Raw genomic sequence first — 15,882 nt, forward strand, 5'->3', positions numbered from 1 at the left:
TAAGAAAAATACACATAAACTATGAACCTATCACTGTGTCTTAAGTCATTATGAAGAAAGTCACCGTCTTGGAAAATAAAGTATTTACCTCAACAATTCTGCTAACAGCCGGGTTATAGAATCCATGAACAACATCACCATCAACAATCACTTCCCCAAATTGATTATAGCCAACTCCAGTAACCTAAAGGTCACAAAGTGGGATCAATAATACAAACACTACAAACACATGCTGGTGATAAGACCTATAAAACCCAAAAACTATACTGAGTTCTGTTCATTTTATTTATAATAACACTGTTAAAGTGTTTATCTAGAAAAGCATTAAAATTTGTCTTTTAAAAGGACATTTAGTGAAGAAATATAGATTCTAATTCTCATCAAAATTATTAATCTAAAAAGACATTGTTTTCTACTTACAATATGCTATTAAAAGAATAAGCTATGAAAATATACATAAGCTTAAACTTATACGACATTACACTTATATAGCATACTACAGTTTGCAAAGAACTCAAATCCATTACCATATGTAACATATAACACAAACCTGTGACTTTGACAAAAGTAGTATCCAAAGTATTCTTTCTGCAAACATGCAGGCCTGGAGACATTGAGATATATGCTAGCACTTACAAATCACTTTAACACAGCATATTACACACCAATTTTAAAAATCAGAGGTAGAGACAAACCAGGTATTTATATCAGATGTCTAGAACAAACCAAGCCAAACAAAAGGAAATTTCACAATAAAAATCATACAATTTAGTGGCCAGGTGTGGTAGCTCACATCTGTAATCCTAACACTTGGGAGGCTGGGGCAGGAGAATCACTTTAGCCCAGGAGTTCAAGACCAGCCTGGGCAACAAAGCAAGATCCATCTCTATTAAAAATAAAAATAAATATAAATATAAAATGTTTCATGACATAATTTAGAGGTAAACAATTAACAAATGATTAATGCATTACATATAGCATGACCTTAAAAGAAAAACTAATATTCTACCTTCCATATCTGGATCATATAAGCAATGTAGTCCCAATGACCCTTCTGAATCATCCAGAAAGGGCACATTCACCAACACAGCATGGGGGATCTTTGACCAAATCTAACACCATAAATATCGAGTCTCTTTTCAAAACCTATGTAAAATGGACGTAAATAAACCCAAGTACAACTTCTGTCAATTTGTCTAATGCTTATTTTTCTCAATGAATTAGCTATAAATACATTTTAAATTACTGTACCCAACATAAGTAGTGTTAAGAGCATTCCAGTCAAAAATCCTGCACAGACTGAGTAGGATTAGACTTGTCCATAAGCACCTTCAGGAAGAACTACTGCACAGTGATGTGCACTTAAGAGACAATGTATCAATATATAATTGTTAAAATAAAATGATTCATTCATTCATTTATTCATTTATCAAGCATTTATTACTATGAAGCAGGCTCTGTGCTAGGCAATATAGTTCCTGTTCTCTCATAATGGGGAAAAGGGACAGAAAATTTTACCTAAGATAAGGACTAAGAGGTATGAAATGCTAAGAAAACATAGAACATAGGGCCACTTCTGGGTGTTCTGAAGAAGTGGGTTGAATTAAGGTACAAAGGATGAAGAGGTATTAGACTATCCTAAACAGTGAGAAAGGCAGCAAAGTTCCTAAAGTAGGAATAATTGTGTCACATCAAAAGAACTATAAAGCCAGTATATTTAGTGCATAGAAAGCAAAGGGTAGCATATAAGGATAGAGGGGAAAATAAGGGACAGAACATGTACGACTTTGAGAGGCCACAGTTCAGGATCCTGATCACAATGGAAAACCATTGGAGTATCTTAATTTATGGAGTGACGTGCTTAAAATTTGGTTCTAAAAAGATCCCTCGAGCTACTTATGGAGTGAGGACATCAAGAATAGATAAAGACCAGTCAAAAAGCTTTATCAGAGTGGCAGGTGAGAAATGGCGGTAACTTAAAGAAACTAGCTATAAAGTAGATGGCTGGGAAAATTCTTTAGAAGTCAAAATTGGCAGGATTTAATTATGGATAGATGAAGGGGTGACCGAAAGAGAGATGTCAAAGAGGAATCAAAGTTTTTGGATTGAACAAGTGTACAAGCAGAATGAGACAAAGACTTGGTAGAATCACAGAGAGAGAAAATAACGCTACTAATTTACAGCCCTTTTGAAGGTAAGACACTGGAACTGTTAGGAATGTTAAACATCAAGTTTCTTAAAGCGATACTGTTTTTGTTTGTTAAAAACCTATAGAGTACCTCAGCATGCAGACCATCTGAAGTAAATATGTGAGTAACAGTCATTTCATTCTTCGTCAGTGTTCCAGTTTTATCTGAACAAATCACATTACAGCAGCCTAAAGAATTAAATCATTACAAGTCACCAAAAGAATCAAGGAGAAATATAGGTTCACTTAAAAAACAAATCAAAGACTAGAATCCTGTCCTACTTCTCTGAATTTATTTATAGAGATTAAACTCATTGGTAATTTAAGATTAACTTCTCTCATTATGCTTGTTTCAGCATAAGCAGTTTCTGAAATTAAAAATAAAAATTAGATGTTGACATTTTCTTATTTACATACAGTTAGTTTCTACAAAGCTACTTCACATTAGCTTTATGTAATGATCTTATATAACATCTTTGCTAGAAAGTTTGGAGAGTTCCTAAATATAAACCCATATAATTTCTTCAGTAGGGATTTTTCAAGGTATTTCAGTTTCTCGTATATGGAGGAGATATTAAAATACAAACTAGAAATTAAATTCAGTACATTTTTGGAGTTTCAAAGCATATTGCACATAAAGTTTTGTTAGAGCAATATAACTACTGTAAATTTACTGTTCTTACGGGCAAATTCAACTCAAGTATGACATTTGGGATCTGTAATAATACATTATCTTCTTTGACATGTCACAAGAAAAAAATTCTATTAATTTTACTCCAAGATTTGGAGTAAAATTATGGATTTGTATGGATTTTTCTTAACATGATTTGAGCATTAGAACATTATGATGTAGAAAGATTTCTCTTCAAGCCCCTTACCTAAGGGATAGGAATTTTTAATTGTCTTTTTCGGTTGTTAAAACCATATCCAATTTTGCCATAAGCCAAACATCATTATGCAAATCTCTAAGATAAAAATTGTAAAACTCTGAGATGAGATGATTCACTATTGACATAAACTTATGCATCATTGCATAAGAATGCTCTTAACACAGACTTACCCAGAGTTTCAACAATAGGCAGTTTTTTCACAATGGCCCTTTTCTTCACCATTCTCATAACACCAAGAGCTAGTGTCACTGTGACCACAATGGGGAGACCTTCAGGAATTGCTGCTACAGCCAAACTATAACCAATATATACAAAGTATTAAAATATAGGTTAAACAGTACTCACAGCAAAATTTAAATTGGATGTTACTTAAAGCTTAATAAAATGCAAAATTAATATAGTCAATACCTAAAAAATAAACTTCTCAAAAGGAAGAGAAAGTTAACATTTACTGGATACCTAGTAGCTGCCAGGTTAAGCACAGTGGTTAAAAAATGTAGGTTCTGACATCAAATTGCCTGGATTTGTATCCCTGGCTTCACCATCTCTTACCTGTGTGATCCTGAGCTACTTACTAATCTAGGTCTGCAGTTTACTGTCCTCATCTATAAAATACAGATAACTATAAACGTTCAAACAAAAACTTATACATGAATGTTCACAGCAACACTATTCACGATAGCCAAAAGATGGAAACAGGCCAACTATTCATCAACTGATAAATTTACGTAAAATTGTGACATCCATGCAATGGAATATTACTTTAGCCACAAAAAGGAATGAAGTACTAACACATGTTACAACATGAATAAACCTTGAAAACCCTGAAAACCTTGCTAAGTGAAAAAAGACAGATACAAAAGGTCCCATATTCTATCATTCCATTTATATGAAATATCTTGAAAAGGCAAATCCATAGAGACAGCAGATTAGTGAATGGTTGCCAGGGACTAGGGGAAGAGGGAAACTGGGGAGCGACTGCTTAATGTGTACAGGGTTTTCTTCTGGCATGATGAAAAGGTTCTGAATCTAGATAGCGGTTAACAGTTGTAAAACACTGTGACCATACTTAACTCCACCAACTTAACTCCTTAAAACTGTAAGTTTTTATGATATGTGTATTTTATCACAGTTTAAAAAATCATTTCACTCTTGTCTTTTATAATTAAAAAATGACAAGTCTTTCTTTGTGCCATTCCAAATACTATCACTTGACTCTGCTAGAAATAAGGACATAAGCAATCCAACCTTTCATTCTACCACTGTTCCCTCTGCTGCTTCTACTTCCTAATTTCCATTACCAACTTTTCTTTGCGTAATCTAGTACATTAGCATCCGTTTCTACAACCATAATTGGCTTTTTCTGGTTGATTTTATTTACTTTAATGCTTTATTTACTGGTTGATTTTAAAGTTGAAAGCAAATAAGCAACAATATTATTAGCTACACAATACACACTGAAGAGTCAAGAAATATGTATTATCATTAATACTTCCTTTTCTCCTTTGGGCTACTCAAAGAGAATGTTCCTAGTTCAAAGGGAATACTTTTTTTTTTCTTTTTTTTTTTTTTCCTTTTTAAAATGCTTCCATTAAGGAAAAATAGGCATCATCACTTACAATCTAGATACAATGAATCTTTTCAATCTTTTATATTTAAGTCATCTTAGCAAAACTTTGCAGAGGAATAAATAAATTGTAAAACACTTCACTCTAAATTTTCATTTTAACGGTAACCCAAAACTATTCCTGGACTTGAAGGCATCTATACCTGAAATGGGTAACATATTTTGGATGTAACTAACTGCTCATCCACTGTTTTTGGTGAACTTGGAACATACTTATCTTATAAATACTGATTTCAGATTTCAAAACATATTTCTAACAGGCTCTAGCTTATCAATCTAGTTCTTCTTTCTTGCATTTGTTCTGTCAAACTGCAATACTTCTAAAACCATTGATGGTTCCCAATTGTGTTGAAAAGAGAAGAGCTACCTTCTTTGGTCCATGACTGCAAAACATTTTCAATTTTAGATTTATAAACACCAATTACAATGATGAATCCAATGAATTTTTCTACTTCTGCATAATCTATTTCCTTTTAATCACTTTTATATTCATACCAGTCTTCAGCATTTCTCCATTTAAAAGCAGTATGAAGTCAATGCTGGTAAACAAGCATCATAAAAGATGAATGAAATAGGGTCATACATTCGTTTAGCAAAAAGAGATGGTCCAGATTCTTGGTAAAAACTACTGCATGATAGAGTCCTTGCTGCAGAATGATTAACTGGAAGAGAATACCTTTTTCTTTTTTGTCCTTAAAAACAGACTGCTCACTCATCAAAATTAAGGAGTTTCAGAAGATCTAGAGTATCATCATCCAAAGACTCAGTCTTAAGATTTCACTTACATGATTAATTTCACCCACATCATTATAGCCTACAGTGCTTCTACTTGGCTCCTTGCACTGATCTTCTGATCTGCCTAATAATTGTGAAAAGTCTTCTCTGCCAATTATTCTCTTTGCCATTATAGTAGAAAGTGAAAAATTTTGAATTCTCAACTTGGTTCAATGAAAGCTATAACAAACAAACCTAAAGATTGTGCCTTTTGACTTCTTTTACATGATGCAATACTTTAGGCAGCACAATAAGAAAACTAAATGATAAGAGAATAGTGATGATTTATTTTATTACATCAACCTTCTAAATGATTCCATCATTTTTCTGCTTTCTTATTGTTTTAGTCATCTTCAGTACTCTCGCAAATAATTCCTAGGGTGAAGAAATTGTAAAATACTTCAAGAAAGAGGAAAAATAGGATCATTAAAGGTCCCATAATATAGCTTATATTTATAAAAGATTCCAGTGGATCCATACTGCAAAACAGAATTGCAAAATAGAATAAGTTTTATTCTATTTGAAAATTTTTAAGTTTCTTGTACTTTGGAAGACCTTGAAGAAAAAATAAAAGTTATGATATGTCAATCTGTACAAAAAGAACTCAAATAAAACCCCAAATCCTCAAAAACTAAAAATGATCCAATGGATAATATGTCAGTGTTTAATATCTCAAACTTATTCCCCATTTTAAATTTATTTTATATTTAACCCCTGGCTTTTTTAAATACAAATTTAAACCAAGAGTTTCAAATTGCATTTTCACCCCCTTGAGAAACAAAAAAAAACCACATTCCTTCACTTTATCACAAATATCTTTTTACTTCTCATTCATTCTGATTCCTTGTAATCTATTTGACTTTTCTTTTTGAAAGACATTGACTTTCGTTCTAATATTTGAAATATTTCCTATGCCTACAACAGATGTCTACCAGGATTTCTTTTCCTTAGATGCCTAAGTAAGTTCTTGCCCTTTCTTATGTCTATTATCATCTTCCTTTCCTTCACCCGTGTTTTGCTGGAATTTCATACAAGGATGGGTAGGAAATGAATATTCTACTTGCCTACTGATTTGTAACTAATCAGACCAATCCTTTGGCTAGGCCTAATTTACAGATTTATGATCATTTGCCCTGTAATCTGTTACCACTGCTCCACTGTATTCTAATGCAATCTGATGTTGCTATGGATGAAGGGCTAATAAAATAATCTTCCCCTTCTGGATTTGATTAACTCCAGTTCTATTCACCTAGTGACCTGGTAAGAATAATATATCAAATATGCTGCCAGGTAACACTGCTATGATTAAGGGATTAAGGGACTAATAAAATCTCTCTAGACGAGGAAAGTTATAATTATCTTATAGGAAGTCATAGCTTTGAGTTTCTCAAGTGTAGTAACTCTTGTAACTAGACACATCCCTTGCAGGCATCTGGAAACGCATGTTTCAAAATATGTCTCTCATAGAAATATTTTAACCCAAGGTAAATCCCACACTCACAAGGTTGACCTTATCTCCTTTTACTTGAGTGAATTGCTACATGGACTGCTGCAGACTCTCAGAAGGCTGCCTGAAGTTACCCTGCTGTGTTCAGGGCACAGGTATCAGATGTGGTCTGTGAAAGCCTTGTGAGTTGGAATGTTTAGAAGAACCTAAAAAGACTCTGTGGTAGAAACTGCAGTTGCTAACGAGAAGTCTGATGCCAGCGTAGTTACCCTTCCTTTGTAGATGTCCTGACATTTTTTCTTTAGTTTCACAATTATGTATCAAGTTTGAAGTTTTTTCCATTCTGCTTGGCATTTAGTGAATCCTTTCAATCTATAAAGACTTATTTTGCCTTAGCGTGAGAAAATATTTGTGTGTCATATCTTACATAATTTCTCCTTACATCTTTTTGAAACTCCAATTAGTTAGAAATGGTATTTCTGAAATTATTCCTCTTCATCATTTTATCTCATTCTTTCTTAGACTTTTTACTTTTTTGTGGGGGGAACCTCTTTGAATTTATATTACACTCCTTCAATTGAATTTTTAATTTCAGCATTCATAATCTTAATTTCTAAAAACTCTTTTTGTTCTCTGATCCTTTTCTACAACAATCTATCTCATGGATGCAGTTTCTTTACACGTCTCCGAAAATACAAACACTTGGTTTTTAAATTTGTCTTCATTTCTTCAACGTTTCGTTTTCCTCTGAAATTGATTATTCAATTTCCATATTGTGAATTTTCTCTTTCATGCTGCTAATTTTCAATTAGACAATCCTTAATTGTCTATTTATATATAAAAAGGCAATAATGCATTAGTAATTCCAGACATCTAGTGTGGGTTTTCTTCATTACCATATATATACATTTTCATTTTTCTGGAGGTAATTTTAATATATGACTTCTGAATTATTTATGTAGCAATATTATACTCTTATGGGCTCCATGTAATACTGATCTCCATAATAAAACATAAGCTATGTCCATTAGAGAAATAAAAGGGCAAAAGAGACTCCAATTATGAAGTATTGGAACTTACCTTACACTAATAGTAAACATTTCCAGGATATCTTTTCCCAGTAACCAGCCAACCAACATGATGATTCCTGAGAGAGAAATAGTTATTTTTCCCTTTTACATACAATCACCTGGAAGGAACAGAACAAGCTGAACGCATCTAAAACATCCCTTGACAACAAAAGGGAAAGCATATCAGATCACAATTACAAGATTTTATAAAAATCCATTAAACAGGGGAGGTTAAAGTTAACACTGCTTAATGTGAATACGGTGCATACTCACATATGTACATGTGTGCTCACACAGTTTTACTTTTGGTTGACACTGCTCCCATGTATCCCTTAAAGCAGTATCTTACTATTTTTTAAAAACTTACCAGTATTTTCATACAATGAAAAACAGAAGGTGGCAGCAAACATATAGGTCTTCTATTTAATATCAAATATGCAAAATTAAACCCTAAAACTTCATTTTCCATAACACAATATCCAGACACTTCTCAGCAAATCCATACTACATAAAAAGGGACACTTAGGACTTGGCTCAAAAAGTGATGTGCCTTACGTTAAGCACCTACGATTGCACTAACATCTAAAAATTACTACTTTCAAGGCATTTCAAAAATTTAAAAATTAAACCAATACTCCTTGCTTTAACCTTTTATCTTTGAAAAGAACAGGGGTAAAGGGGCACACAAGCAGGTTTGTAAGGAAAAACCAAACAGATTCATCAGAAGTTTGATAAAATAAAGCTATCTCAAGATTGTAAATCAATATGAACATTTAAGACAAGGTTTTTTTTTTTTTTTTTTTTTTTGAGACGGAGTCTCGCTCTGTCGCCCAGGCTGGAGTGTGGTGGCCGGATCTCAGCTCACTGCAAGCTCCGCCTCCCGGGTTCACGCCGTTCTCCTGCCTCAGCCTCCCGAGTAGCTGGGACTACAGGCTACCTCGCCCGGCTAGTTTTTGTATTTTTTAGTAGAGACAGGGTTTCACCATGTTAGCCAGGATGGTCTCGATCTCCTGACCTCGTGATCCACCCGTTTCGGCCTCCCAAAGTGCTGGGATTACAGGCTTGAGCCACCGCGCCCGGCCCCCAAGACAAGGTTTTTTTCACCTTTGTATAACTAAAGAATAATTATCCAAATAGTAACCTTCTAAGATCCTATACCAAACACTATCATGATGGAAGAAATTATGTCCAAAGGATTATACCAGGGGTCAGCAAACTATAATCTGTGGGTCTCTTGTCTGCTTTTGTGAATGAAATTTGTTGGAACATAGCCACACTCATTTATATGCATATTTTCTATGATTGTTTTCATGCTAATGGCAAAGTAAACTATTTCCAACAGAGACCATATGGACTAAAATATTTACTATCTAGTCCTTTACAAAAAAAAAAAACAATTGCTGACCCCCTTATCTAGCTCTTGACCTTGGCAAGAGAAATTATGTCCAATGTGATATACTAACATAAAACCAGATAATCATAAAGTTGAAACATATTTATTACTAAACTTGAAATGGTTTTATGATATAGTGCTAATAGAAACTACAAAGATTTAATTGGCTAGAATCTCCTTCAGTTTATCAAATTCACTATAAAATTTCTAGAAAAGAGCAATAATCAAATGAAAGAAGTTATGAGGGCATACACACCAGTGGAAAAAACTAAGATAACTTCCTACCTTCTACTTTATGTTTACAATGAAGATAGATGGATAAACAGAATTACTATTTAAGAAGTTATTTCAACTAATATTGTATTAACAGAAATAGTGTTTCAAAATTGCATTACTCCTGTAATCCCAGCACTTTGGGAGGCTGAGGTGGGCAATCACGTGAGTTCAGGAGTTCAAGACCAGCCTGGCCAATGTGGTAAAACCCCGCGTCTATTAAAAATAAAATTAAAAAATTAGCCGGGTGTGGTGGCGCACACCTGTAATCCCAGCTACTTGAGAGGCTGAGGCAGGGAAATCGCTTGAACCCTGGGAGGCAGAGGTTGCAGTCAGCCGGGATTGCGTCATTGCACTTCAGTCTGAGCAACAAGAGTGAGACTCTGTCTCCAAAAAAAAAAAAAAAGGTATTACTGACTTTGAAATACTAAGTTAGCTGGAATAATTAACATGGTAAGAAAATTAAAGGAGAAAAGACTCCAAAATTAATGCAAGTGCTTAATGTGTGATAAAAATGTGACTTCAACCCCATGAATAAAGACTGGATTACAGAATTAATGGGATAATTAACTTGAGTAAAAAAGTTAAAACTCTGCCTTAAGCCATGTACTAAAATAAATTTTAAATAAAACAGTAAAATGTCAAAAATAAAAAACTATACAACAATGTTTTAATAAATGTTCTTATAAACATGAGGTTGGGAAATCTTTAGGAATAGAACAAAACCAACTTAATTGCAGAGATTATCAATAGGAGGGTGATAACAGAATCTCATGGAAGAGGGGATGTTTTAACCCATTTGTGTCTGAGGTTGCAATTTTTTGAATTTTTGCAATCAGACCTTGGCAATGACCTTGAGCAGTAGGATATAAATAACTCCCACATGCTTAACGATCCAATAATGGAACACTAGGCATAAATAGTTAATTACATATATTGCCCTCTTACCAAGTTTATTCTACATGCCTCAAAGGCAATTTAAATGGGAAAAAAAATACTTATAACTTATACAACAAAAATACTGAAAATCTAGTCATATAAAAAGCTTTTATCAATCTAAGACTCAAGACACAGGAAAACAGACAAAAGAAATCGTTGGCAGGTCATAAAATGAAATAAAAATGATCAACCCACACATGACAAAGCATTCGGTTTCCCTAATAATGAACTGTCAAATCAAATAATGAGAACTCTTTTATTTACAGTTGAAGTTGATGACAACACTTAAAGCTGGCCAAAAATTTAAAAGTTACATGGATCCCCTTTGACTAAATAACTTTATTTCTAAGAATTTTTCCTTAAAAAAGAGAGGTATTTACCAGAAGATAGCCACACTGGAGAAGTATTTATATAACAAAAAAAAAACCTCAAAAAATCCTAAATGTCTGGAAGAGGTCTTCTTATATGTTTTCCCACAAAATAGAATACTATCCAACCTTTACACTTGTTTTGTGTGAGCATCAACCTAATGACAAGAGTTTTATGACAGGACATGTGAAATAAAAATAGAAAAGCAGTCCATAAAACTACAGTATTACATTCTTGAAAGACAAATACTAAAATGTTTAAAGAAATATTTTCTGATTACAAGAATCAGAGTTCTATTTTTTCTTTGTTGAAATGAACAATGACTAGTAGTCTTACAATTTTAAAAAGCATTAAACTTAATAAAAAAAGAAAAGCCAATAAATAAAACTAGAATACCACCACCCTTCACATTCAAAAAAGAAAACTCAAATAAAAATATATACATACTCACTCTTCTCTTACCTATTATACCAAAGGAGTAAAAGGAAAGTTGTTTTCCTAAGAGGTCCATGCTCTTCTGCAGAGGGGTTTTTGGTGCCTTGATAAATTGAAGAAGAGTGTCACCACAATTAGCTATATTTACTAAGCTTTATCAAGTGTCAGGGACTTGCTAAGTGCCTGACAAAGCAATTCTTAAGTTAACCATCCAACTCTCCCATAAGGTAAATAATCACCTTCACTGAGAAAACTGAGACTTAGATTTTACACAATGCCCAAGGTCACACAGTGAGGAACAGAAATTTTCTACTTTTAAAAACCTGTTTATTTGAAAATGTCCGTTCTCCCCCATGCTTCCTTCTGAGGAAAAATCTGTTCTCCCTCCTACCAACCACTGCAGGACTTCATTACCATCAGCTGCTCTCTCACTTACTTTTCCAATGTTCCCCTTTCTGTATCCACAAACATGCTAGTAACCCAGGTCTTTTAATCCCCCCTCATCTGCTAACCCTCTTCTCTATTCATCCCTTCACTACCACGCCTCTTGGAATGAGTTCCCACTCTGCATCACATACTGGAGTTTTGGCAGGTTACCTGAGAAATCCAGAGGATTTGGGGATAACATGACATTTGCATAATGTAACTTCCTTTTAAATAAGAAAGTATTTAAAATGAACTCATCTTTAATACTTTTAGCCAAGAATATTTTGTAGGTTATTTTACTTGGCAATCTTTTCCCTGCAACCCTTACTTGGAATTATGTGAAGTTGAAAAAATTTGAGAGAAGACATATTCCAAGGTACAAATATACTAATTACTAATCCTTAAAATTACAACACTAATTTCTGAAAATAATAAGATCTACAAATAAGTGGTTATAAGCCTTTTTCTGCTATAAACAATTAGTAAAGCTCAAAATCCTTTAGAATACTAACAACATCAATTTAGACCTTTTCAATTACAGGCTTTCCAATTATGTTTCTAAACAGAGACAACTGATTTCCATTCTGAATAAAATATTGCTCTCAACAGTATACAAAATAATCCAATATTCTCTACTTACAATGAAGAATTCCAGATTTGGAACAAATACATCATTAACATATTAAGTACTCACCTCTTCTGCTTGCATCATTTTAAAAACCTCCCCAAATTCAGAATTTTCTCCTGTTCCAATGACAACACCCTAAGGGGAAAAACAGGAAAATACATTTACATCCAGATGAAATGTAAACCAAAACACATACACACACACATCCAACAACTTTCAAAGTCTTACCTACAGTGAAGATGTCTAACATACACACTCGTAAGATTTCCTTAGCAAATTTACTTTTTATGTTACTGTCATAACCATCTGCCCCTCATGATTTAAACCCTGGAAACAAACATTACATTAAATGTATTGCTGGCCGGGTGCTGCGGTTCACGCCTATAATCCCAATACTTTTGAGTGGCCAAGGCGGGGTGGATCACTTGAGGTCAGGAGTTTGAGATCAGCCTGGCCCACATGGTGAAATGCCATCTCTACTAAAAATACAAAAAATTAGCCAGGCGTGGTGGGATGTGCCTGTAATCCCTGCTACACGGGAGGCTGAGGCAGGAGAATCACTTGAACCTGGGAGGTGAAGGTTGCAGAGAGCCAAGATCATGCCACTGCACTCCAGACTGGACAACAGAGTGAGACTCCGTCTCAAAACAAAACGTATTGCAGACTCAATTCTGAGGCCTATTTTTTGCCTATATTAATATTTCTGAAATACAAATATGTATTATACTCAATAGGAGACATTTAATATAGTTTCTTTTTACCCTTAGTGAATGGTGCCTTTTGCACTGGTGGAGTACCGGAATTCAGGATATGAAGCATTTGAAATCGATCAACAGGTGAACAATATATAGTCAGATTATTACAGCCAGTATCATATCAACTAAATTAAAAATTTATTTAACTAATAATAAACACATCCATGAAACCACTGTTTCTCTCTTTAAAAAGAAACAGGTAATGAGGATTATCCATTATCTGGGAAATAGCAGAACTATGGAAATGTTATACTTCAGGGACACAGATTCTCCCGTTTCACAAATAGATGTAATGGGTTAAGTTCAATTTTATCTTTTGTCATGTATTTGAAAAATTCCACATAAAATCAGCAAAAAATAATTGAGAAAATAATTTAAAACAAAGGTACTGCTTTTTTCACAACAGGAAAAAAAATTTACCTTTGCTTTGCCACATCTGACCAGTGTTCCCATAAAGGCAATGTTACTTCTTGATGCAAGAGCTCCATTAGTTGCAGCTGGCTGAGGAGCTGTCACCTTAGAACAAGGCGTTGTCTCACCTGTCAAGCTGGACTCATCAATGGAAAGATCCACAGCCTTAGGGAACATAGAGAATCCCAGATTCAAATATTGTGCTACATTTAACATCTCTAGAGTTCATAACTATCATCACTTCTTCCTCAAATATCCCTTTTCCATTGATTAGCCACATCTTGTATCAAAACTATCACTCTAAGACAAAAGACCAGAATCAGTACAATCATATTTTAAAATACAATTAAGTCAACAAAATCTAAGACATGCAAAGTAGAATGTTGTACCATGAGACTAGATTAGTTCAAAATTGAAAATACAACTAGGAAAAATTTGACACTAGCTAAGACTCAATCTTCATCTAGAGAAAACTCAACTTTTCATGACAAAATATTTCCTAATTTTGTCAAGTCCCTAAAGTTCTAGAAAAATGGCTTGGCAGATTAAAACCACCGATGATGACTGAAAGTGATACATGAATAAAGGGGAAAAATGTCACTTAGAAATCATTTCATTTTGGATCAATTTTCATAAAATTATTCTTGCTATACATCCCTACGTTTATTCCAAATTATAACTTGCAAGACTCAAAAATGTATACAAATGTTTTCATGCAGATCATAACTATCATAGTATCTTCCAACTCTGCAATAGGGCTCAATTTTGAAGACTTCACTCCTGACACAGTATTTACCTACCCAAGCATACAGAAAAAAGGAAAAAAAACTATTTTATGAGTATAGATAGATACACACACACAAACAAGTGGGGGAGAGGACTAGGGCCAAGTAAGTCAGAAATAGTTAAGAGTTAAACAGCTTCCTCTGCTGCAGTGCTTCTCAAAACCTTCAATACATTAATGTGAATCACCTCAACAGGAATACAGGTATACAGCAACGGTTCTCAACGGAGGACAGCATCACATCCACTACCTCAGAACTTGTTAGGAGAGTCCTTTGCTCCACCTCCAACACAAGGTAGAGAAAGTCAACCTAACAGACTGTATTTACAAGCCCTCCAGGTGATTCTGTTGCAAACTTCCATCCATTTTATTCCAGAAGCAATTATTCAAGGGTCCTTAGGGTACTCTTTAACAAACTAGGAATTAGTTCATGACTTTACTGATTTTACAGGCTCATTCATTCACCCAACATTTATTGACTATCAGTGTTAGGCACTGAGCAAGTTCCTGGAAACAAAACAGGATAAATTACTGCACAGTATCACTGCTATTTTAAGTTGAGTCAGTATTCTCAATCAGGTCTTTCTTAATTCTCAGTTCACACTATGTACGTTAAATTTGTATCTTCTTTTTCTTATTTTTTTGGCGGGGGGTGAAAAGTTATAAATTACATCTTTTAAAATGGTTCATTTCTGAGCATAAAAACCTCAAATAACCTCATGTAAAATTATTATTAAAAATTGGTTCACAGAATCTTCATCTCCGCAACAAAACTGTTTTAATTTGACCAACAACATTCCTACATTCACTTAACAAATATTTATTACTGCTTACAATGTACCATGCCCTGTACTTTATCACACACAGTAGGAGAATCAGCAGTAAACAAAACAAAGTTTCTATCCTTGGATATTAATGGGAAAGTGATTTTAAACAAGCACAAGTATATAATATATAATGCCAGGTGGGGGAAAACAACAAACATAATGAAGATAGAGTCACATTTTAGAAGAAAACATTCCCCAAAACCAGGTAATCCTCTGCAGAGCCCTGATAGACCTGAGAGCTCGAAGGCTGGGCCATAATTAGGGAGAGTGGATTTCCCGTAAAGGGAACAAAAAGTACAAAGACCTTGGGGGCAGGAACATGCTTGGTGTGTTTGTGTGTTAGGCAAACACATAACTGCAAAAATAAGAGTTTACATTAGATTGTAAGTTTTAAAATATTCATCATGAAAATAAATATAACTCCAAAGAGACAAAATTGTGATAGCATTTCCCGAAAGTTTAAATAGTATGACAATGGAATGCATTTTCGTATCAAAATAAGCTTACAAAAATTATTCTTTAAAACACAGATCAATAGTCCTTTAGACGGTAAAGGATTTTGCATTTAACATTGTGTATACAAACACAAACCAGTTAATAAATTTGGGTTCATTACCTTAACCCAACTGAAGATTTAAAAAACACC

At 34.0% G+C, this 15,882-nt stretch overlaps 1 protein-coding gene across 6 annotated transcripts in view; it reads right to left on the reverse strand.

The window, feature by feature from the left end:
* ATP2C1 (ATPase secretory pathway Ca2+ transporting 1) overlaps window positions 1-15,882 on the reverse strand; it is a 164,755-nt gene that overhangs the window by 49,853 nt on the left and 99,020 nt on the right. For all 6 annotated transcript variants that reach the window (XM_017955901.2, XM_017955903.2, XM_017955904.2 and 3 more), the window contains 7 exons: window positions 13,635-13,790; window positions 12,526-12,594; window positions 11,433-11,508; window positions 8,007-8,073; window positions 3,249-3,373; window positions 2,280-2,377; window positions 89-184 (listed from right to left, as the gene is read on the reverse strand). In XM_017955901.2, coding sequence (XP_017811390.1) covers window positions 89-184; window positions 2,280-2,377; window positions 3,249-3,373; window positions 8,007-8,073; window positions 11,433-11,508; window positions 12,526-12,594; window positions 13,635-13,790 — 687 coding nt within the window. The remainder of the gene's footprint in view (window positions 1-88; window positions 185-2,279; window positions 2,378-3,248; window positions 3,374-8,006; window positions 8,074-11,432; window positions 11,509-12,525; window positions 12,595-13,634; window positions 13,791-15,882) is intronic.

The sequence above is a fragment of the Papio anubis genome, chromosome 2, assembly GCF_008728515.1.
Source record: "Papio anubis isolate 15944 chromosome 2, Panubis1.0, whole genome shotgun sequence".
Taxonomy (NCBI): Eukaryota; Metazoa; Chordata; class Mammalia; order Primates; family Cercopithecidae; genus Papio; species Papio anubis.